At 41.4% G+C, this 25,871-nt stretch overlaps 1 protein-coding gene across 1 annotated transcript in view; it reads left to right on the forward strand.

The window, feature by feature from the left end:
- Positions 1-3,810: 3,810 nt before the first annotated feature.
- Positions 3,811-25,871, forward strand: part of fndc3a (fibronectin type III domain containing 3A) — a 45,924-nt gene continuing 23,863 nt past the window's right edge. Inside the window, exons 1-7 of the mRNA XM_058633833.1 lie at positions 3,811-3,945; positions 7,170-7,245; positions 23,098-23,174; positions 23,259-23,505; positions 24,361-24,471; positions 24,538-24,726; positions 25,124-25,182. Coding sequence (XP_058489816.1) covers positions 3,826-3,945; positions 7,170-7,245; positions 23,098-23,174; positions 23,259-23,505; positions 24,361-24,471; positions 24,538-24,726; positions 25,124-25,182 — 879 coding nt within the window. The 5' untranslated portion in view covers positions 3,811-3,825. The remainder of the gene's footprint in view (positions 3,946-7,169; positions 7,246-23,097; positions 23,175-23,258; positions 23,506-24,360; positions 24,472-24,537; positions 24,727-25,123; positions 25,183-25,871) is intronic.

Below are 25,871 nucleotides of genomic sequence, written 5' to 3' on the forward strand. Positions count from 1 at the left end.
ACACGATCAGGCAACATTTCCCATGGAATCCGACGGGTGGACGATCAATAAATTGCCTTGGATTTATCATCGAACACTCGGGCATATTCCATCAGCTGCAGGGAGAATGCGTTAGTGCCTGGCTGGTTGAAACATGTGTGTCGTTTGGCTCCTGTTTCCTGTCCTCCCAGCTGCTGTGCCACATCAACGCACGGTAAACAATTAAGAGGAACAAATAGTGAGAAACCTGAACTCTGAGTCACCGGCGTCCAAGAAACGTCAGAGCTAACAGCCATGAATGCACAGAGCCCATTCTCCTGGGTAATAAAACACAGCAGTGGCCACCTGTGTGACGGGGTTTACGGATTGATCCACGCTCTCTTTGCATAGGCCTCCTACATGGGCATAAATCTTTACAGCGGTGGGAACAAGCTGTATAAATGTTGAAAATCTTTCAGATGTAACGTTCTGTAAATTTGAGGAAGAGTTTCTGCCTTCTCTCTCTCTCTCTGTGTTCTCTTCATATAAGATTGAGCTTGTTCAGTGCTCTGTTGTGAATGTGACCAGGAAACCATAGCTCAGTGCAGTGTCTAGTCATCTGTGTGAAAAGTAACCTTTGCAGTATCCTAGCACAGTTTCAGAGTCTATGCACTGCTGCATGGGCTGAACAACACCCCCCCAACACAAAAAAGGCAGAACAGGTTTTGCTTTTGCGTGATAGGATGTAACTTATAGACAGCTAGTCAATATTATTTCATTATCTCACTGGTACATAAAACAACTAGGGCTGCAACTAATGATCATTTGTATAATCGGGTTTATCTGTTGATTATTGTCTTGGTTAATTGATTTGTTGTTTGGTCTACAGCAGTGTTTCTCAATATTGGTCCCGGGAACGTGCTGTGCTGCATTTTTATCAGACGTTTTCCTGCTCCAACACACCTGATTCAAACCACAGTGGGTGAGAAACACTGCTGTAGACCAAACAATGAATTAATCAAGATAATAATCAACACATTAACCGATTATTAAAAATAATCATTAGTTGCGGCCCTTGTTGTTTTATGTACCAGTGGATTCCCAGGACCAGGATTGGGAAACAATTCCTGTTTTTTCACAAATCTGTGAACGGAGTGAGTCTACTTTCTTAACAATGTTGTGGGAACACTTGAAACTATCGATAACAAATGGAAATGACAGGTCAATTCCACATCTGTGTAATTTTACGGGAGTGGGAGAACGACACGAGGAAGTGGCCTCATATAACGTATGGCCTTTTTGCCGATATTCAATGTGCCACTGTATTGGAGGTGCTAGGGCCGATAACATCCTGATATCATTATCTGCAAAGGTCATTTTGTCTGTTCTGTAGTGAAATTAGCATAATATTTGTCTAACGTCGAAGCAGATGGTAGATGCACATTTTCTTAATCGCGTAACATAAATAAACACAAGAAATAATAGTTGGAGAGGACGCCAACATAGAAGTCGAGGAGGTAGCAGCCTACTCGGTAGTCAGCCTGGCATGTTTGTGAAAAGCTGTAATACATTACAATGTCAAAATCGGCCAATACAGAAATTGGGCCGATAATATCACGTATTCCTAATTTTGTCGTATGAATGAATGAATGAATGAATGAATGAAGTCAGATATAACCCAGTTATAATTACACAACTATACTACAACTACTGTTGCTTGAGACACTAACTCAGACAACTAACAACAGTTGATCCATTGAATTAGCTGTGGTTTTACCTGTGGCTGCTGACACGTCTCCCGTTCCGGATTGTTTTCTGTAGGTTAAACGAACACACATAGTGACACTGTGGTGGCTTTTGGGTGTTGCAACATTCAGCCGGTTTGCTTTCACGCTGCACTGAACCTTTTGAAAAGCGTTTCCCCTTCTCGCCTGAGGTGGCGCTGCTTCAAGAATTACTGAAGGAGAAGACAAAACAAACAATGAACAAGAAAACTTGCTCATCTATGGTTCATGCAGGCCAACTTCTGTTTCCTCCACATAAGAACAAAACATGTTTATTTGATCGCCGCAACACACCCATTATTTATTATGTTTGCTGCGTGAAATGTTTCTCCTTAAGTAAATTGATTTTCTCTAAGTAAACGCATCTTATTTCAGTCTTAGTGTAGTCGGAGCTCTGATCAGTATGACTCGATGCTGTGTTTATCCAACTCCTGAAAAACCTGCCTCTTTAATTTGAAAGTGATGTGTTGAAAATAACTTTTTGGAGCGTTTTGATGTACCCGTCGCACAGCGGTATCCGTGACGCACACTATCTGTGAACTTGGCACACGCTCATGATCGACACTGCCACTTTAAGGACTGATGAGTTGAACTGAACGAGGACAGATGTTACAGAAGCAGTGAAGAGTTGGCAGCCCTGTTTACTGTGTCGCTGTGCAAACAGTGTCTCTGTTTTGACGGTCAGCGGGGCTGCTTTATGATCTTTGGATACCGTAGTAGAGGAGTCGCGGCTGCCGGCGTCGGAGCTCTGCAATTGAACTCCCACAACCTTATCTCCTCTCACATCGATCGGAGTATTAAGAGAGGGTGTGTGCCATGTTGCTCTGTGAATGGGAGAGAAAGCCAGAGAGAGTATGAGGGGGAGGGAGAGAAAGGAGGAGGGAGGGAGGGAGAGAGCGACTGTAGCGTAGTCGTGTATGTCAGCCTCAGAAGCTGCGTGGGTCGCTCGGCTCCCTCACGCCATTGTTGTTGTTGTGGGAAAAAAAAAAGACAGAACAAAGGACTCCCCACGCTCTGGAACCCTTATACCGTTGCCGGCTCAGCTGTGCTATGATCACACCCTGATGGAATGCTATTTAAATGAAGCATTAAGGAGCACAGCAGGCATTAACTGAGCTGACACTGGCACACAGTCAGTGACAGATGCAAGAGGGAAACTGAGCAGCAAACTGAGGCATCATCCAAACTCCTTCTCATTTTTTTTTTTGGTCCTGTTCCTTGGGTTTGTTCACCTCCTTTTTTCCAGAGAGTGGCCACAGCTGATAAGGTTTCAGTCCCCTCTCTGAAGGTTTGGCACGGACATCTCCGCGGCTTATTTGTTGAAGGGGTTGCTGTGGATACTGACGACAGGGAGGCTGCACTGAAGCTAGAGGATAGAGTGAAGGAGCCGCCTGCTGCAGAGCGTGCCGCGATGGAGCAGATGAGGGTGAACCAGGCGAAGCAAACATGAGATTCACGCCACACTTGAAAGGCTGCATCCAGCACAAGAGTCTGAGCCCCATCTGCTGACACAGCTCCTGCTCCTGCTGCACTCCACGCCTCGTGCCAGTTCCTTTTCTGGATTTTGCTCAAGAGTTGATGGAAGGGGAGGGTGTTAAGGATCAACCCAGCCAGATGTGTTAGCTCCACAGGTCATGTGATCTCTCATGAGGGTTGGGTGAAGCGGCGGAGGGTCCTGTCAACCCCCGGAGCAATATATATCTATTTTTTTTTTCTTCCTCTGTGACTGCGTGAACAGCGACGCCTGAATGAGAACAAGCGATGCGGGCAACAGTAAGTAGCAGTCGCAGCTTTTGATTTCATCAGTATGCAGTGAATGCCACTTTCATTGTAAAGATTAAATTAGAAATGGGAGAAGTCATCTTTGGAGTTTTCTTCACATAAGAGGGGGTGGACAGTGAATATATATACCTCCCTTACCCCTAAACAACTCCCCCACCCTCCCCTCTTGCCCCCCCTCCCTCCCACCACCTTCTACACTTGCTGCTGACGCTGCTTGTGTGGGTGTGTATGAACATATGAGCTTCTGTGTGTGTGCGTGTGGCAGTCAAAGGGCTCTTTCCTCTCCCCGCCGAGCACATGAATGGGAGCAGTGTCGGTGATGGAGGTGCTGATGATTTCTGTGCTGGAGGAGAACCACGGTCGGAGCGCTGCCGTGCCAGCGGAGTGTAGATTCTATGACGGCGACTTCCACAAGAGTGAGGTAACCGGAGCTCGAACGCAGCATATGCGTGTGCAGCTCTCTGCGTTTTTAAGGTTCAGTTCAGAGATGTGGAGATGATTTAAGGGCAAAAATGTCTAACCTGATTGGTTGAGGATGTGAGTGGGGGAAAAAAGAGTCTTCAGCTCTGTTAATGATTTTCCTTTTATCTGCCTGTTGTCAGGAAAAAAAGGCAACATTATCAGAGAAGTGAAAAAATGTTGGGGTTTTTTTCCTCCTATTTTCTCCTGACACTCGTGTGTTGTCGATGTTAAAAGCAGCATGAGTCAGTGAGGGGCAGCAGCGTGTACCTGTTCTAAATTTCTAAACGTCACGATGAACTGTGTGAAAGGTGTGAGATAAAAATAGCTCTGAATAGTTGCGTTCTTGGTGGAAGCTTGCAAATGCATGCAAAGCCCAATAAGTGAAGTTTTCTCTCACACATTTGCATCAGGTCTGTGCAGAAAGAGTCAAATGACCAATTATAAAGCCTCTTTCTTTTTGAAATACTGACTCTGTCACATCTGTGCTTTGTGTTGTAATTGAGACTTTGTTCTTTTTTTAAAGAGGTTTGAAACGACAACCTTGTCCTTTGCTGCCTGGCTTTTACTTGTTGTTGTTGTTGTTGTCGGCGGCAACAGCTGTTGAATGTTCCTGGAATATAAAGTTTATTGTTTTTTTAATGTCATGTCTTCAGGAAAAAAATACTGACTTCAGTAAATAATCCTTTTAGGAAAAGATAAAGCAGAAACATTCAGACGTATATAATCCAAATCATTAAATTCATCTGAATGTGTGCACCTGTTTGAATATATAAAGTATATCACTTTTATGTGATTCCATGGGTTTCAGTGTTAGTCAATAACTATGCATAGCTGTTTGCTGTCGCAGTGGTTGCGTACCAAATTGATATGTTTCCATTTGTCTTGTTACACTCACTGGTTCTTCTCAGTCATCCACCAAACTCTGTAATCTAATTTGCAAGATCAAAATGAACTGATGATTCATTTGTCCACGTGGTTATATGGTATCTGAAGCAGTTTTAGTTGAACATGTGGCTTCATAAAACCTTTAGTTATTTATACATACAGTTTACAGTTGATACAGATAAATGCCTACTTTAAGATAGACTATGCATATAATTTACTTACTCTTATGTAGGCATGGGGGAATTCATTTTTCATAACCAATGAGTGTGAATTTCTCTGTGAGATGAATAAAGTATCTATCTATCTATCTATCTATCTATCTATCTATCTATCTATCTATCTATCAAAACTATTTCGAATAGGCGTAGCCTTTCAGTTAGTGTGATAGTCTTTTAGTAGTTGACGATTAAGTAAGTAGTATTAAGCGATTACCAAATGATCTTAAACTATTTTGATAATCAATTAATTGATTGTATCTTTTTTTCATGATTAAAACAAGATTTCTGATTGTTTTAGCTTCTTAAATGTGAATATTTTCTTAATTTCTTTGCTCCAGATAACAAAGAAATCATTAAAACTGAATAATTTCGATTTGTGGACAAAACAAGACATTTGAGAACATCATTATTTCCAGTTTTTGACAAACACTGATCAACGTTTTTTTTGATGTTCTATGGACCAAACGATTACTCGATTAATCGAAAATAATCAACAGATGAATCAATTATGAAAATAATCGTTTGCTGCAGCTCTTTAAGTAAGCCAATAATAACCGTTACAGCTTTAATTGGTTTTTAATGTTTGTTATTAATTAAAACAAGTTTTCAGATTTTTCAGCTTTTCTATTGTCTTTGCTCCATATTACATGGAGACAACTGTCCACAAACAAAAATATTTCATTGTTGATGATTTTTCCTTCATTCAAGATAATCCAGATTATGGAAATTCACCCCTTTTTGTTCATTGTTCATTTTGTTCATTCAAAACATAAAAATCTCTTTTATGGGCGTTTTATGACTGTTTATCTCCTATACCTGTTTATATTGTGAGCGGTGCTGTAGCATTTAAAGCATTGCGTGTTGTGCCTCTCCTTGGTACTGTGTTGTTTCTATTACTTGTATCTGCCAGTGAGATACTCGAGATGAGAGATAGAATTTTATATTTTTCCCCCACAACGACTTGCAGATAATGACAGTGCTTAACACCCAACACACTGTCGACTATAAAACTATGGTGGGATTATTTTATTTAGAGTTTAGATTTTCAGAAATCTTTTGCATTGTGTACAATGTCACTATGGAGCTCAGCACGTCACATGCTTACTCCTCCATGTTGGCAGGAAAACCTGCTAAAAGGAACTGCACTGCCAGTGCTTTTTTGAGCCGTCGGAAATCACTGTGCATTTTAAATCCTTGGAGATTTAGCGATATGCGATTTCATCTCGATTATCTAATGCCATGGTTCCCAACCTGGGGTCCAAGCCCTCCTAAGGGGGGCGCCAGAGATCACATGGGGGGCACAGAGCTTTGTCTGCTCTGGATAATCAGAACTTGGTATCACCCAAATTAAAACCCATTTTTTGGTCTACCTTTAAATTCATTAAACTTTTTATTCCCAACACCTCTGTGACCTCTGAACTTCTTTGACCATTACTACATAAGCAAGACTCATCAGGTAAATTCTTATCAAAGACTATACCTGATTGCCTTCCTGTGGTGTGCGTCTGTACAACCAAATATCATGTCTGAGAAACGTAAAAGTACCAAACACTCACCGGCATCAAAGAAAGTTACCTTGGTTTTGATTTTATGGAAAAAAGGGACGGTGTTTATCCATAAACACAGTGAGAAAAGGGACAATGGGTTGTTTATTTTTCACTTTATTCTTTTGTTGTGTGTGCGTGGACAGGGGTTTGGGTTGGGGGGGCCTGGATTGTCTTGGACACAAGCAAAGGGAGGCTTCAAGGGAAAAAAGGATCGGGAACCACTGATCTGCTGTAATGTGTAACACTAGCTACTCTTTCTGGGGTCGACAAGTGATCACTAGACAAGTGGAATCTGTGTGATTCGTCTTCTATACTCTTTGGGTTTTATGGCAGTGATCCAGGATCTCTCAGGGTCTTTGGAGATCTGGTGAAACATTCTCACGTTTGTGTCTCCTCGACTGTCTTGGCAAAACAAGTCGGCCAGTTGACATTTGATATTTGCTATTTGCCTGGAATTGGGTGACGTCAGCTACCGTAACTCTATTGGACAAATGTTAAACCTGTACTGAGAAAATGTCCCCGTTTCTCCACAGGTAATCCTGGTGCAGGTAAACCCAGGTGAGGCCTTCACAATTCGACGAGAGGATGGTCAGTTTCAGTGTATCACAGGTAAGAAAGCTCTGTTACCCTCTCTTCACTGTGGTTCTTGATTTGAATTTTCGGCTGCTGCAAACTGATTCATTTCACAACTGATTCATCTGTTATTTTTGTGATTACTTGATCAGTTGTTCGGGCCATAAAATAAAAGATTGTGGAAAATCTAAATTATGGGAGCTGCTGTGTTTTAAACAAGGTGCCACAGATAATGTGGCTTACAAATTCCAAATAACCCTCCAGATATGAGTGAACATGCTTTTCATAATAACTTTTATTATGCTGTTTTTATTTTCCTTAAGAGTAAACTCATAACTCATATCGCAAGTGCAAAAAAGGGACAAAACGAATATTTTATTCAAAGTTCACTCATGAAATCTGTGAAATGATGAACAATATTCCGTATTTTAACGACAGGCACCGCTGCAGAGCTGCGACCACACATATTTCCACTGTGAGAGTTTCGGGGCAGTGTCACACTCAAGATAAATGCTTCCACTGAGCTGCTTTGTGGTTCATTTCAAAGACTTAATATTTTAAATGTACCGTGTCATCTATGGAAAGCAATGAGGCTTATCTGCAGCCAGTGCTGGCTAAAATGTCAAATATCTAGAGGTTGATAATACATCTGAGTAGCATGAATAATAGGCCTAATATTGATATAGTGTATATCACACTGATGGGCAAATTCCCTTAAAAGGATTGTCAAACTGATGATCTTCACAAGATGACTCAGAGAGCACAGAGCGTTTTTAATTTTGGATCCACTGGATCTGCGTATAACTTTGCCTGCTTATAGCTATTACCATCTTATACAAACATGACCAAATTCATCCTGATTTGTTCAGATGTCGCTGAGATAAACACATCGGAACTTGTTCAATTGCACTGAACCATGTTAATACAGAATCTGGATCAGATCCGGTTGAAACTTTCATTCAAATCCAATGAGTTTTGACAGAGGTATGTTGTACACATCATGTTTCACCCTTAACTAAATCAGCCCCACTGTACGAATTCGAATGAGACCTGTAAATCTGTGTTCCTGTAAATGCAGATAATTGTCAGGAAGCTTTTTAAAGGCCATCATCGACCGCCACAGAAATTGGCATCCAACTATGACATTGCAAAAGTTTCTTTCAGCCAACAGGAAATTTACCTTCACTCATTCATCTGTGTTTTTTCCCCCAGTGTGTGCAGTTTAAGAGGAAGAGAGCAGATAGAGCAGGATGCACTGACGTATTTTTATGGATATGAAAACAGGATGACGGCCGTGCCTCATGGCGTCCAGATTGCTTAATGACGTAATTGCCTTTTATGGTTTTAGCCAACGCAGATTAGTACAGTTATTACAGCAGCAAGAGATGTGACTCTGGTACCTCACAATTAAATTTAAATTCTGGATATAGATTAAACTTATATCGAAATATTGTTCATGGAGTTGCAGTAAAGTTACTGGAAATGACCTAAAATGTCAATAAAATGTACATTTGTGTCAAAACCTCCTCAAAGAATGAGCACAGACCGTAGTGAGTATCACTCTGTTCCTTGTATATGACGCTCGGCTGTTGTGGTGATTCACAGTGTGCAGACGCAGCTGGTAGAGACGGCAGTGACTGGTTCTGAGGGGCGGGTGTGGGGCTGTAACATCAAGTTTACAAGACTTTTATTATTCATGGCAAACTATGACAACAAGTACAACAGATTGCTGTTGATGCTTAACAAGCGTGCTGCAGGGGAAAGCAGATTGAGACATTGGTTTTGTACTTTTTTACTTGTGTCATCAAGTCCAGTGAGATGTTACCTTAACTTCACCTGGTCCACTGGCTCCAGAGATCAGGACAGAGAAACGGGAGCATGACCATTAATCACAGCAAAACTGGGCTGGAAACTGTTGGCATCATTTATTTTATTTTCATTCAGCTAAGATGTATCAATTAGGGTTGGGCAATTTGGGCAGAAAATAATATCTCAATGTCTTTTTAAAATTTTGACGATAACGATAATTGGTCAACATCCTTAAAAAATTAGATAGTCCGGTGGCCCTGAAGTGCAAATCACCATCACAAATAGGAAAACACAACTGCAAGTCACAAAACGGAGACCACAATAACAGAAACCACAATGACAACATTACTGAAACTTGCATTAAGGATTTTGTCTATACGCAAAATATTCCAAAGCAAAATGCCTAATAGAATATATATTTTTGGCAGCATACACATTTTAATACTGGATAATGTCAATTTGCACATCTTTAAGACAATATATCCCCTAGTATCAATATTTTTACACCCCTCAGGTAACTCAGAAAATTTAAGGGTGATTTTAGGGAGGGGCGATATTATCGTTATGGTTTTTGATCGGCTTTTTACCGCGTGCTGGTCAATGACATCAACATTCGACACATGCATATTTGCAAAAAGTCACATGGATTCTAATATACTCAGTCCCAGTCATGTTGCATGGCCACTAATTGGATTGAATCCTATGTCCACAAATATATCATCACAGTCACTTCTGAGGGGTTTTATAGTTTCATAATTCAGTATGTAACCCCCCCCCACCCACCCCTCTGGTTTTCATGTGTGGCGGGGCAGGTGGTAGAGTGAACGGTGTACCAATAGACTGTCATCATGTAAAATAAACATTCTGTAATTACAGTGTGTTGGTAGAGGAGGGCATGTTGGTGTTGGAGTAAGATGTGCTGAATATTCTTATTTGTCCCGATGGCTGGCGTTTCCTCTTCGCTCGCACGTGTTGGCTTTGTGACAGCAACAATGAAGTCTGGCTCCAACACGCCACTGACATTGTGAACAGAAGACAGCTGGAGTTGTCGTAGGAGGAAGAGCTGTGGGCCCATAATTGTTAACGATTATGATCAAATGTGGTTGCCTGGGAAAACATTAATCTGGAAATAATTTATGTTAATAACTTACTCCACGGACATGTATTTACTCACTGGTGAGCTCACAGACTCACTGTGTTTCCCACCTCTTAAATTTTCAATTCTTTTTGAAAAGCACATTTAAGGTTTTGAAGTAAATTGATGATCAGGATAATTGTAGACTATTAAACACTGGAAACAAAACGGGTCCAAACAACACCGCCATGGTGGATACCAGTGACTTTTCCCCCTGGCTCATCTTTCTATCAATCTTTCAACTGTCCTGAATGATGAAATAAAACGTAATGAGTGCTGTCCCAGGTTGTAAACGAACATTAATATTAGCGACAAACATTTATGGCTAATTACATGCTAATGGACAGCAGATGACTGCACGTCTTAGCATTTTTGCTGGAAATGACTAGAGAGTGTATATAAAAATGGATGTCGTCTTGAAGACTGCAATGTGAGTTTTTGCAACTGGAAATCCACAGATGTCACCTGCAACCAAGCATCTATTGTTTTACAAAGCATGTTTTATTAACCCTTCAGAGTTCCTTAAAAAAACTTACTAATGTGTTCCTAGTGGCAGAAAACGCTCATAACCTTTCACTGACGTTTATATCGTGATGTATCGCTAAATGATTGTCCTGCAATATACAATCACACAATCAAACAATTGAATCTTGATATTATTGGTATCGTGGTGGACTCTGTATCGCATATCTTATCTTATTATGTATCGCATATCTTATCTTATTATCTTATCTTATCTTACCTAGTGTTGCCAATGATACCAACTAGGGTTAAAGCCATTAAAAACCTGCGTGCATGGCAGAGTCATTTGACCCAGAAGTGAATGTTCAGTTGAACACATTCCCACTGGTAAAGAAACCTTTTAAACCTGAGTTTATTTAGGCTTTTAGACTCGTGGGAATGGGGTGTTATTGTAAGACATTTCTTGAAATGTATGTGAGTAACAGCAGGACAACAGGCCTGTACAACAGGCCTGAGGCATCCAGGCTCAGAAGTAAAAGAAGCAAAGGCAGTGATATGAAGAGATGCTGCTCTAGCAGGAAAACTGTCATACAGTTTGCACACTTCTCCCTACTCTTGTCTGACTGAGCCCCCCATTATGAGCTGAGTAAACCCTCCTAATAGGGGGCGAGCACACACAGTCTCTCCATCAGAGGAGAAACAAAGAGCTGAGAGGTGCCACATAGATCAGTGTGACTGCTACTAACTGGCCTGTCACAGGGTGCACTCATCTCCCTGTGACGTGAATAGAGGGATGACTCACCGGTTGCGGTGCAAGGGGGGAGGAAGAAGAGTGTGCATGCGTGCGGGTGGGAATGCATGCATGTATGCACATGTGGTGGTCGGTCGGCTTTGCTTTGTCGTGTGTTCACGTGGACCCTGTTCACTTACGGCCGCGTCGTACGTATGCGCGCTTTCACCTTTAACCATATTGATGCACACAGTAGAACACAAAACCAGAATGATCTGATTAACATGGATTTTTTTACCGACTGACTCTGATTTGTGTATTCAGTCATCTGTCTTTAACAGTCTGATGTGCGTAAACAGCTCTGTGTTTGCACATGACAGCCTATTACATAAAAAAAAGAAACATTCTTGTAAAATCCCAACAAGAAAATACTTGTGTTTTTTTTTATATCAGCCTTAGAGGAGGGGCTTTTTTCAAGGTTAGCTAATTAGAGTAGCCATTTAGCAACTTCCTGCTGGCTGTTCTCTGTCCCATAATGGCAGGCCTGTACTTGAGTGGACATGCCCTTATAGTTTCAACCAGTCTCCTCATGGTCCCTCAGGCTGGCCTTTCTCAGCGTCTGCCGCTGTCGATTTGAAGGCTACATCACTGGCACCAAGCAATTGACCACCCTAATAAGCTTGGTGACTGATGACGCAAGTCACTATCAGGACCACTGGGTTGATTAGATCCACTTCTTTATCTGACTTGTGATTCACATCACTTTGGATGATTCAGTTTGGGGGGGATGGCTGGCAGCACCATCGAGTTCCACCGGGCTTATTGAGTCTGATGGAGCTGTCCTTTCTCCCACAAAAGCCAAGGCTGTTAAACTGAAATAGTCACACCTATTTCAGCATGTGGCCATGGCTACACTGTTAGATACTGGTTGGTCAGCCAGTCTGCCCATGTGTCTGCACTTCCCTTGTATCTCATGCTGTGAAACAACACACTCCATTCCGGATGGTGCTGCAGATGTGCTCATCTACTTTCTAATAAAGGGACTCGAGGCCTTCATGCTCCGAGCAGCAGAGAGTTGCACAGTTAAACTACTGATGTGTTGACACTGTGATGGTGAGAGGAAATCTATAATGCCTGCACACCAAATTAAGAGAAATAAGAGAACTTTTAGGAAGCTCTACCACTTCAATTGACAGAATCTGTCTATTTCTGTCCATCCGTTCTGTTTGAATGGAAGTCGATGATTATTATCCTACTTCTCACAATATTTATAACGCCCGTAAACACTTTCCTGAATAGTTTGTCTTGTCTTAATTGGAAGTTTCAATAGAAAATATGAATGGACTCAACTGTATTTAACAACTTTTACCTTCTAATAGGAGCCTGGTCGCAGATGAAGTCTGTGTATATCCAGCACCGCTTATATCACGACTCTCGAACCTTCATGACTGGAGTTTGTTTTGCAACTGGAAGACTTAAGTCATTTTTGTGTACAGTTTGTGGCTGGAAATCAAAAATGTTTACCACCGACCTGACGGCTTTCCCGTAAGTGAAGCTGAAAAATCTCAAATACCCCCCCGATGGATGGCGACAGTATAGGTCCTAAATCCAGCCTGTCAGTTTCTGGCTATATTTTGATCCGGTTCTTTATAAAAACATGGGTAAAAATGTTGTCACCATGGCAAGATGGCAGCAACCATGTCTATTTGTTCAGCTTTATTTTTGTACAGTGGCAGGAAATTGATTGGTATTATTAAACTCAGTTTAACAGATAAAAAATAAGATCCAGTCTTAGTGTGAATTGGTTAGGTTCAGTGGATTTCATGAAGTAACAGACTAGTCTAATCACAAGTATGGCTGCAACGATTATTCAATTAATCGTCTATTAATTGGTTACTAAATTAACTTTCCACTATTTTGGAATATATACTATAATCAATTAATTCAGTGTCTTAAATATGAATATTTTCTGGTTTCTTTGCTCCATATAACAAAGAAAGCATTGGTTTGTGGACAAAACAAGACATTTGAGAACATCATTTTCATGTTTGAGAACAAACAAGTACTCGATCAATCGAGAGAATAATCGACGGATTAGTTTGTTTCTAAGATGAACTGCTTTTACAGGATTTCCCATTTGTTTTCAGCCAAATGTAATCAAATTATTATTAACGTTTATAAATCAGTATCAGCTACTGTAAACTCTATCCTTTATTTTTATTCAGTGTTCACTGTGGATAACTTCCCTCTATTTATTATATCGCTCATTATATTCTTTGAAACTGTGTCTGTGCTCTCTGTGCTCTGGGGGGGGGGGGACATGTGGCACAGGTATTGTGCTTCCAGTAGTAAATCCATTATTCAACTGGAAGTGTTGGCATATAAAATAGCACAGGGCTGCGTGATCATCCCCACTAACACCATCAGAGCTCATGTGCACAGCTGCAGCATGGCTGAATGCTTTCTCACCCCCAGCAACCTGTTCCAAACGAAACCCATCACATATGGTTCATGTAATTAATCTGCAAACATCAGACACATTAGCCACATTAGCATATTATTTTTATACTCGTCGCCTCCCCCTCCTAACTCCAAGGACATGCACACAGACACGTTAGCGTGGATGCGCGCACACACACACACACACACAGACGCTGTTCATTCACAGTTTCTGATGGGAGTAGCTCTATGAATGAATGAGCTTGTGACTCATTCTCCCATTGCTGCGTTGATACCAGGAGAATGCTCAAAGAGTGTCTGATGCCTATTGGTTCACATCCTCTCATCTGCATTTTCTTTTTTTGAGATGAAATCACCATCGCTGGGTTTGTGAAGGTGTCGTTCCGGCAAAACAAAGATTATATAGTGAAATTGTCACATTCAGGATAATTCTGCAAGGGATGCGCTTGAGTATTTGATTATTTTCCTGATTTAAAAAGTTAATCAGTTACCGTGACGATTTGGAATATTTTAAAAAGACAAAAATAAACAAATGTTGTAACTAAGGCTGAACGATTAATCGAAATTTTTATCAAAATCGCAACACGGCCAAGAGAAGAATATATATATATATATATATATATATATATATATATATATATATATATATATATATATATATATATATATATATATATATAGCCAAAATGTGTGTCAAAATATACATTTCTGTCTTGATTTATACACATATTATTCGACAAACTGAAGAGAACATCTTTGTTTCTTGTCCTTGCTTGTGCAATACGATAATCGATACACCGGGGCAAATATCGGTGTTTTTATTCGCAAATTGAGGCACTTCCCACCCCTAATACTCACTGAATAATACCATTGACTATTCATCGCCCTCTTGTTCTGGGTTTGTCCGTGTGAGAGCAGCCGTCTTCAGTAATAAACACAGGCATGAAGGTGACTGATTTTCTATCTTTATTTTCAGCATCACTCAAACTGGTTTGGGTTACAATTACCACGCAGGTGCTTTTGAAATAACACGTACTCAGACAGTCTCGGAGAAAAAAAGCTGTTCTTATTAAGTCGTTCTATTGTTTACTGTACAGCTTCCTTCCTCGCGCCGCAGGTTTGCACAGCGATCGATAGAGACGGTTCGCTCGCTTCCTCGTTTTCCTCTCGCTCTCCTCCTCTAAATGCACTGGGTAGGTGGTGGTTGGATGCTAGCACACACACACACACGTGTCGTGGACTGTCAGCCTGGTCTTGGCTCTGTAATCTACTAATTTAATGTTACATTAGTGCAAATTACCACCCTCTTAATTGATTGAAGATTGTTCCTGCGTGGCATGCAAGAAAAAGAAAAAAAAAAAGGCACAAGCTCATCACAAGATATCAAGTGCAGAGCTTCAACTTAACTTTATGTTTTATTTACAGTTCAGTTTACGCATGATGCCTCCTTTCTTTTGCACTCATTTAATTACTGACCTGTCAGTCAACCCGCTTGCCTTCCCTCGCCTGTGCTCCATGTGAATGGGGAACAATTTATTAGCTCTGATTAATAATCAGGCCTGCTCCATCTTTATTGGCTCACTGTTCATCAGGTTGCCACTGAGACCTTATTGAGAGCTCCCATCTGACACCACCATGCCGCGTGTCTCACTCCTGCCTTCTCCGGCTGCGTGCCTCGCTCGTTTTTCACCTCCTTGTCTTAATCCCGCCAGCCTCCGTCTCGATCGTCTCCCCTGCTTCTCTGTATTCTCCGTATCTAATTGAGGGTTTTATTTGTACGTCTGATTAGAGCTGGCAGGTTGTTTGGACTGCCGCTGCCGCCAAGTTTGCCGTGTTTGCCGTTATACTTAAAAGATTTGTGTAAGTAGCGAAATGTTATGATCTCTATCCATTTGCCGAAGAAGCAGCTGTGCGTCTTAACCAGCCGCACACATCTGTGTGTGTACTTGTGTGTGTGTGTGGATGCAGAAGTCTCCCCTTCTGCTTTTATTTTTCTCACTCAACCCAACAATTACCATCATATTCCTGCCATAACCTCAAGCCCCCTCTTGACTCACAGCAAGTGCACCAGTTAAGAGTAAAGAGGTCTTGCCCTGCCACAGGAGTCAGCGAGGTAAACGGGGGGTTATACGCTGTTGACGGGAGATGATGTTGCTCCTGTTGTGTTGCCTGGCCTCTGTTTACTCTTCCAGAACAGGCAACTTGTTTGTGGCTATTCTGGGCTCAGTGGCAGCCTGCTGTTCTGTGGAGGAGGACCAGTGTTTTTCCCATGTCTGCTTCCTCTGGAAGGTTGGCACTCCACAGCCACGTCAGCACAACCACTGCTCCAGTTGACTCCGTAGGGGAGGGGGAGGGGGATGTGGCCTTTTCTATCTGATCTCTGTCAGTACTCGTGCGTCAGACTGATGTAAAAGAGTGGGTCTCCCCCCCACCTCTCTCTTTTTCCTTTTCTTTCTCTCTCTCTCTATCTCTGTCTTTCTGTGTGCGTTCTTGTATTTGTGACCTCTTTTAGGATTTTCTCTGGCATAAACACTGACCTTGTGAGAATCAGCAGTAGTCCTCATGGAGATCGAAACCTGGTCCTAATGAGGCAGAACTTAATTTCTGATGGGCTAAGATTTTAATTGTGTTTCAGGTTTAGGTGCCCAGTCAGTCAATGCAGTGTCCTACAAAGATTACCTGCACAAACCTGTGTGTGTGTGTGTGTGTGTGTGTGTGTGTGTGTGTGTGTGCGTGTGCGTGCCAGGTATTACTAATGTTGTGGGAACCAAAACCTGTTTACACAGTCACATTATGGGGACTTGTCCTCCTTGTGGGGACAAAAAGCAAGTCCCCATAACGTAAATTACTACATTTTAAGGTGAAGATATGTTTCATGGTTAGGTTGAGGTTAGGGTTAGGATTAGGATTAGGCCAGTAGTAATTGTGGTTAAGGTTAGAGTAAGTCTCCAAGAAATGAATGTAAGTCAATGCAATGTCCCCTCAAGTCATGCATGTCGAACGAGTGTGTGTGTGTGTGTGTGTGTGTAAGACCTTCCTCACCCTGTTGTTTCCACTGGTCTTCTTCCCCCTGTGCTCTCCTGTTCACTGCTTTGCAAGCCCTTTGATTCTAAATAGACAAACAAAGGCACAATAAATGGTAAAAGTGCAACACAAATGTGATTCATCACATTGTCTTATCCGTGTGCCTCAGCAGCACTAACAGGAGTTTCCTCAGGGGCTGCACAAATATTGCTTTTGAAATTGCACGTGAAAATCTAACCTAAACCACCTCCTGTCCAAATTATAATAGCTCCACTGATTCATTTGCATCCCTCCCATGAGGTTTACTATGAGTCTGTTTTTTTTTTCGCAAAAATGCACATTTATCCATGTGCATGACATCGTTTAAGATATACAGAGAATCTCACTGGGACTATTTTCATTTGTATTTATTTCTTCAGACATAGGATTTTTTAGAAAATAACAAACATGCAATGTTCAAAATGGTGGAAACAAGAGGAAAAAAAGGAATAATTGCACTGCCCACCATTTTGTTTGTCATTTTTATATCTTATAAACTTATTTACTGTTCTTTATGTTTTCATTTCTTCAGTGTAGTTGTTCCGTGGAACACATCCTTTTGATGTGCTGTAAAAAAGTTCCGTAGCACGGCCTTTGAGCAATGATTTTTCTCATAGATCGTGTTTTTCCTTCCTCCCTTGGAACAACCTCTGGCCGCCGTTTGTACGATCTGAAACAAGTTTTCCATCCATCTCATCAAAGACCAGTTTGAGAAGTTGACCAGCATTTAAAAAGGAATTACCATATCTTTGTTTCATTATCAGCTGTGCTTGTGCCTGAGGTAACCAGCAGTCACGTGACCTGCTATGATCTCACTGCACTCAAATCAATTATATTGTTTTGCTTTTAAGTTGTTATACATGCTTGGCGCTAGCCTGGCTAACGTCAGACTGCATTTCGGTCTCACTTGAGAGAGGTGTGACCAATGGACTTGGATCAAAAATGCCTCTGTACGCAATTGGACAGACCCATGAACAACCAGACCATTGATCTGGGTGACGCACACAGAGAGACGGGAAACGTCTAAACAAATATGCTTTCTAGCAACGATGGCTATCTAGTAATGATGTCTTGTGACTTTTGCCTAGCCAAAATGCCAATGTAGCATCGAATGCTATTCATTAGTCTCGCTTAAAACCATAGTTTTCCCACACAATGACTCCAGATATACCGAAATTGTTATATGTGTTGTTTATCTTGCCTCTTTTCAACCTCAAATTTTCAAAAGCTCCATTCCACGTGCATCAGTGTATCAGTGTACTGGAAAAATGACCCGTTTGTGATTGGTTCCCTTTTTTAGTAGATAATGAAGTTGGCTAAAATAACACCCTTGCCAGACGTGTGTGCAGAGCAGAATCAAATCGCTGGCAGACACGGCCGAGTTCGCCCTGGCTAGTTTGACACTTGTTTTTCCAAAGGGCCATGTGGTTAGTGTAATGGTTAGCACTCTTGCACACCGTAGGTGTGAGAGTGAGAGTGAATGGTTGTTCGTCTCTATATGTGGCCTTGCGATGGACTGGCGAACTGTCCAGGGTGTAACCCCGCCTATCGCCCTATCTCAGCGTCATGAGATTGGCACAGCACCCCCCCCCCCCCCCCCCCACGACCCATAAAGCGGTACAAAATGGATGGATGGATAATAACTCATACATATAAATGTCTTCCTTGCCAGTCACCACACAGGTGAACAGTATCACCTGTATAACCTCCACAGAATTTGTCCAACACTTGGAGGTGAGCGGGGCTTTCTCACCTGTAACTCCCTCTCAAATGATACCGTCACCTTGAATCTCTGCGCTCCGAGGAGTTTGTGCGACGGCCGTCATTCACACTGAGCTCTCCCATGTTCCCTATAAACGAGAATAAGAAGTGAGGAGAAATCACGGTAAAGAAATGACTCACTGTCTACTCTGTTGGCTCGATGCCCTTTTGATTTTTACTTTAAGAGCTTCACTCGCTATCTGTCTTGTCCAGTCAAGTTTATTAGCAGGTTGACTAATGCAGCATGTACCCAGTGGTTTTTACACCAACGGAAAGAAATAAATTGAGACCAAGTAATAAATTGTGAGTGCGTCGACCATATTTCAGTATAGTAGAGACGGCACTCTCATGACAGTTTTGACAAATGGCTATTTGGCAAATGCGTTTTGAAAGGTGCACTTTGTTTTTAATGCCTTTTTAAAATGTGATGATTCAGTTTTAATATCTACGTCCAAACCTTGTACCTCTCACAGACAATTAAATTCATCATACGTTATCTTCACAGCTCTGTCAAACTAATTGACACCATAAATAAACCGTTGTAGTAAATAACAATTTATAGATATTAATTCCGTACTTGACATCCTGTTAGGGTTTTTTTTTTTTATTCTTTTCAATAGAGAAATTCTGAGGAATCAGGGAACTAGCACGTTTATCTACCAATACTGATATCAATCCAATACAGTAATTTTACACCTGTTAAACTACAAGGTTATTCATAACACATTTGTGCTGATGCATTTACCACATAGAGCCATTTCAAGTAATCAAAGACATAATTCTCCAAGTGTATAACAAATATTCTACAGTCTGTGAATTAGTTACGAATATATAGGATTTTTTTTGGATTGTAATGGATTTTACTCTTTTTTTTGCGATATCCTATAGGGCTGCAACAGTTGTTATCATAATCAATTAATCTGTGAGTACTTGTTTGGTCGGTAAAATGTCAGATAATGTTGGAAAATGTTGATCGGTGTTGCCCAAACCGGCGAATGATGATGTTTTCAAATGTCTTGTTTTGTCCACAAACCGAAATCATTCAGTTTTAGTGATTTCTTTGTGATATGGAGCAATAAATTAGAAAATATTCACATTTAAGCAGCTGAAAAATCAGAAAGCTTGTTTTACTTGTTAAAAATATACTCAAACCGATAAATGGATTATCAAAATAGTTACCAATTTATTTAGTAAGTATCGTTGCAGCCTAATATCCTCACCAATACCATCGTATCGCCTTATTTCTATGAGGAACATATATTTTTTTGAATGATTATTCTTTTAATTGAATTACAACATTTTAACTCTATCGACTCAGGGGAAACTGATGTTGGGAAGCACAATTTTTCAAAAATAGAACCCTAATATAGTAATACAAAGCTAAATGCAAATCAGTGAAGTATTCCTTTAAAAGCCTTATGCAGATTCCCCAACCTTAAAATTCAACAGCAGGAAAAACTGTATTAATTTATATTAATGGGAGCACATCAGTAAAAACAAGAAGGAAAATTCAAAGCAGACACAGTCACAACTACGGAAAAATGCTAAAAGCATGAGGCAGCAAACGATGTGACTCAGCCGGGAGTGGAAAGTCACTGAAATGGTTTCTCTTGTCACTGTTGAGATAGTTAACACCCTGTTATGCGGCTGCTGGCTAACCATATGGTCATGACATTGATGTTGGGTGGCTGTAATATGCAATGTTTTGCTCATTACTCAGCATCATTAAACCGTGTAAGGAATGCCAGGTTAGATTTTGAGAGCAGTGCATCAATACGAAGTCTTTCGGCGGAGGCTCGAGACAGAATCAATGTCCCTGCAAACGTCGCTTGTTTTGGTTTAGAGCTTTTGAGTCGGAGCAGTGAATGAAGGACCTGGGTCTTTGATGTTCAGGTGAACACTCAGTTGTTGCTTTATGACGCAGGGCAACAAAAATCCACGCAGTCTATTTACACCAGCCCTTCAATAAAAACCCTACCCCATGAAGGTTGTAAAGAAACGCTCCGTGTTGATTCAGCTGCGTGATCTTTTTTTAAAGGTTACATTTCAAGTTGCTGTGTTTATACTGCGGTGTGGCGCTAATATTTATTCCGTCGTCATATGTATAAATGAGAGGGATTTTAATCATTAAATGAGATGTATTATTTTCATCTCCGTGTAACACGATACAGCCACACAATGTGCAAAGATTGACTTGAATCAACATGTATTCAGACAAACACACTAATGAAACTGCAGAGGAATAAAACAAATGAGTTAACAGGATTTAACCCTTAAAAGAAAGAAAAATATCAGTGTGTTGTGTTGTTGTTTTTTGTAATTAAAACAAGTTTTCTGATTTTTGTTTATGGACAAAAAAAGAAGTAGTTTCAAGGTTTGGTAAACGCCGATCAACATTTTCTGATATTTTATGGACCAAACAACTACTTCAGAAATCCAGAAAAGAATCGGCAGGTTATGGAAATCGTTAGTTGCAGCCCTATTCACAACTATGCTAAAAGCATGCACGTCTTTTAAAATAGATTGACAGTATTGAAAGTTTGGATATTTTTATTTATTACATGTCCTGTTTATAGTTGTGTAATTATATTTAACGAAGTATATTATGGTGTATCTTGTTTGTTGTAGTTCATAAACCAGTTTTAGTTGGGTGTACCTAACATATACAAAAAGCTCACTAGTTCACAACACACAAGTGGAGTCTGGACTTCAGCACCTGAGGGGGCGGTGCTGACTGTTTGGAAATGGGAGGGTTCAGACCGTGTTGTAGTCGTGGTACTAGTATGGCCGGTCATTTAGAAGTCTGCCCCCGTCTGTTTACGACTTTGACAAAATGAAGGGAAACTCTTCTCCGAACAGTCTGCCGGGAGGTCAGTGTACATTTCGGATAATCCTTTGCTCACTTGCATGACGTCTGCTCAGGCCCGAGATCTAATGTCTGGTTTTTATGGAGAGAAATGTGCTCACTTGGCACAAAGGCCACTCTCTCTCTCTTTTCTCCTCCTCCTCTGTCTGTCTCTGAAGCTTTCTGCTGAGCTGTCACTTCTCCGAGCCAAGCCGCTGCACTGGCCTTTACACCAGAGTCACACAGGAAACGGTTGTTCCTCAGCATTTTTAGTAAACAGGTCTTCTTGCGTTTGCCAATATGTAAAAAATGCACTTCTCTGCTTTTTTTGAACTCATAGATCAAAATAAATTGAAATGGACCATGAACATGTAGCTTTTGTGAGTCTTTTTAGGACGTCTCATTAAAAAAACCTCCATGTCTCATATGTTTTACATTCACTGGCCACTTTAGGTACAAGTACCTCATAAAGTGTCTGGCTTCTGCCTCAAGGTTTGAGGGGATACACTACATGGGACTTTTTTGCCGATATGCCTCATTTCACAGTAGATATAGATTTTCTTTGTTGTCTGAAATAAATAAGCATAATAGGATAATAGTTGGTCAGGGTGCAAACATGGAACTCATGGAGGTAGCAGTCGATAGTCATATCAGGGGATCTTGGCGTGTTTGTCAATATCTGATAATGCAGAGATTGTCTTCTTCATACCTGTTTGTCGCGTTATTGTTGCCTTTCCTATCATTTCAAACCAGTGTGGTCATTCTCCCTCAGACTCTGGTTTTCTATAAATACTAGTCTGTATTATGTGAAAATCCCAGTAAATCAGCAGATACTGAAAAACTCCAAGACTCCCAACAACCATCCCCACATCCAAAGTCATTTAAATCACCGCTCCTCTCACTCCTCAAGGACGTCTTGACCTTGTCTACGTGCCTAAATACACTGCCGTTGCTGCCATTCCACGTTTATTATCTACATGTAAGGTCTTTCTGTGTCGGATTGTTTTCAAGGCTTGGATGGATTGAAAAACAACCTTAAAGAGAAGATCTTTAGTCATTTGTAGGTGCTGTCAGAAGAAAACATTTGCAGAGTCAACATCAAAGTTCATTCTCTCTTTCTGGGTCAATTATTAAATATAAATATTCAATATTTAAATATTCATTAGCTATCTGTGATTATCTGGCTCATGCGTATGGCTGCCATGAGCGTCATCGCAGCAGTCACGGAGACTCCTGGGTACTGACGTGTTCGAGGCGGATGCTTTACCAAACTGTCAGATAAAGCCCTTGCTCTCTTTTTTTCCTGTAAAGTATTTGTAACTGATGGTTTGAAAATAAAAATGCAATGTTTGTCAAATTCCCCAATGTTGGTGTAAGCTTAGAGAGTCACGTCCTCCATGTTTATGCATTTGTACATTTCCTGACGGAGAGTACTGGGATTGGGTTTGAACACATCTTTTAGCTTTTGAGCTCAGGTTTGGTTTTTAATGGATCTGGTCAGAGTCGGGGCTGAAATACCAGCCCCGTGCGCCGCTGTCGTTATTCTCAACACATGTACAACAGATGAAACAGCGCTTTGCCCTGAAGGAAAATGTTTGATCTTGTTTCTTCCTTTTTACACAGGTCCTGCTCAGGTTCCCATGATGTCTCCTAATGGTTCAGTGCCTCCAATCTATGTGCCTCCTGGATACGTTTCACAGGTATTCTTTCCACACCACATCCGTACTGTCCACTGCAGCCGCCTGGGATCTGATATCTGCATATTCTGTGCTTGCTCCTCTTAGATCATAGAAGAGAATGGAGTGCGGCGGGTTCTGGTTTTACCTCAGCAACCAGAGTTCCACCCAGGGGGGCACTCCCCTCTCCACCACCCTCCACCTCCACCCCATGCCCACCTGCCTGCCTTCATCCCACACACTGCCATGATGGCCCCACCACCACATATGTACACAGGCATGGCCGGAGGTGTGGGCGACATGAGTTCCCAGTACATCTCCCAGTACCATCCAGCTCATATGTACTCAGAGCAGGGTAAGTTGGAGCAAGCAGCCCCATGACTGTATTCTTATATAAATATGTTATTTATTTATTCATTTTCGACATTTAAAAACTTGTTTAGTCTTTCACTTTCACAATTTTAGTGAATGCACCTCGCTCCTTTTGTTATTTACACATTCACAGGCCACTTTATTAGGCACACATGACGCCTGCTAAAGTGTCAGGAGTGGCACCAGCTGTTGTTGTCTGCTTCTGTCTCTTTCAAGTTTCAATGGGTTGTGCATTCACAGATTGTTTTTCATACCTTGGTTGTAGCAAGTGGTTATTTAATTACTTTTGACTGTTTTCCTATCATCTCCTCTGACCTCTGGCATATAGTTTTACCCAGAGAACTGCTGCTCGCTGGGTATTTTCTGTTAAGTATAGAGATGTTTGTGCATGAAAATCTCAGTAGATCAGCAGTTTCTGAAATACCCTGAGCGGCCAATAACCATGCCGCTTTCAATGCCACTTGCTTCCTCATTCCGAACCATTAGGTTGTCTCGATCATGTCTACGTGCCCAAATACACGGAGTTGCTGCCATGTGATCGTCTGATTTAGAGCTGCAACTAACAATTACTTTCATAATTGATCTGTCAATCAGTTTCTCCACTGAGTGTTTTTTTGGTCCATAAAATGTTGATAAATATTGATCAGTGTTTCCCTCATGCTTTTGTCCACAAAAAACATTTCGGTTTGAATTATTTCTTTGTCAAATGGAGCTATGAAACCAGAAAATATTACCTAATAAAATGGCTTATAAGTGTTTTCTCAAAACCATCCTGTGTATGTGTGTTTTTTTTTTACACGTTTATGTCAGAACAAACTGACAAGTGTTGTCTTTTCAGTCTCAACAGATTCTCACTCCCAACACGGACGCCCACCGTTCGTCCACCGAGATGACAGGACGAGCAAAACATACGAGCGTCTGCAGAAGAAGCTGAAGGAGCGTCAGGGAGGTGGAGGAGGAGGAGGTGGTGGAGGAGGTGGAGGAGGAGGTGGAGGAGGTGGAGGAGGTGGAGGAGGAGGTGGAGGAGGGCAGGTGAAGGACAGCCCTCCCCATTCGCCACAGAAGACGTGCAGTAGCCCCACGACGGTGGACATTCACAATGGCGTTGGAGGAAAAGGCCCAGAAGTGGAGAAGGAGCAGCTCAGCCACGCAGTGGCCGGGTGCGACAAGCACACGGGCCGGGGAAGAAACGGAGATTCAGGAGGTGAGGTTTGCTAAATGCTAGCAGCTTTTTTTGTTGCTGAAATATTTCACAATCTGGCTTGACACACTGGATTTTTTTGGATGTTAGGATTATGTTGTGTTTGAGGCCTGGAATAGGAAAAATAAAAGTGCCTCATTAGCTGCAGCAGCTGGTGGCAGCAAAAAGATCAGCAACACAGCCAAAATAATTCTTGATTACCTAAACTCAAACTGCTCGTTTATCACGGATTTTAGCACTGCTTTCTGGTGACACCAGTGCACAATGGAGAAATATTTTACTCTCTGACCTCCTGAAAATTACAGAAACTCTAAAATGTGATACGTTGTATTCTTCATTTTTGATTACACCTCCAGAAGGAAAAAGGAAAATATAAAAAACAACATGTTTCTCTCCACAGAGCTGGACGAAGAGGCTCGAGCGCTGCAAGCTCTGCTGAGCACCATCAGTAAACCAGTGGTTAGTATTCACTCCTGTTTCCCCTTTTTTTTTCCTCTCCTCCCACTTTTGTCTAATTAATACAATTTGCAAGATTTCATGTGACTATTAGTGCCGTGTGCATGAAAACTTGCGATGATGCAAATGTACTGGATCATTAAACATTCTATTAACATCCATGATGAATTCTCGCTGACAATTTTTCTAATGGAGTCAGAGCCGCTGACTAGCATCCGCAAGGGGGTTTCTATTCCCCCCAGTGTGCCTCTAAACAACCGCACTGGCTGTTACTAAAAGCTTTGAGCTTCGTTTCAAAGACGTACCCTGAGTTTTAACTGAACACATCACAAGCCGCTGCCAAAGACGAGAGACGGCGGACGTGACCGGGTAGAAATATTAACGGTTGCAGTTTGTCTTTCAAGGAAACCTTGAAAAAAACCCAGGTTGAATGGCAGCATTGTTCATAAATGAAGATTGCGGTTTTACCAGCAGCTCGGTGGGAGACGGAGAAATAAAATGCTCATGTAAGATGGATTTGTCACACACTGTCACTAAGGTCAGACCAGCTTGTAAAAAAGGCTATTGCAGAGATGATGGATACTCTTGAGGCGGGGATGTCGAACTCACAAAAGGTTCAGTTTAGTGGAAAGATCTTTTTTTATTTTACCATCTTTTCCTCGTGTTACTGGTCGGATAAAGGCAGGAGAATT

Source organism: Solea solea, chromosome 7 (assembly GCF_958295425.1).
Source record: "Solea solea chromosome 7, fSolSol10.1, whole genome shotgun sequence".
Taxonomy (NCBI): domain Eukaryota; kingdom Metazoa; phylum Chordata; class Actinopteri; order Pleuronectiformes; family Soleidae; genus Solea; species Solea solea.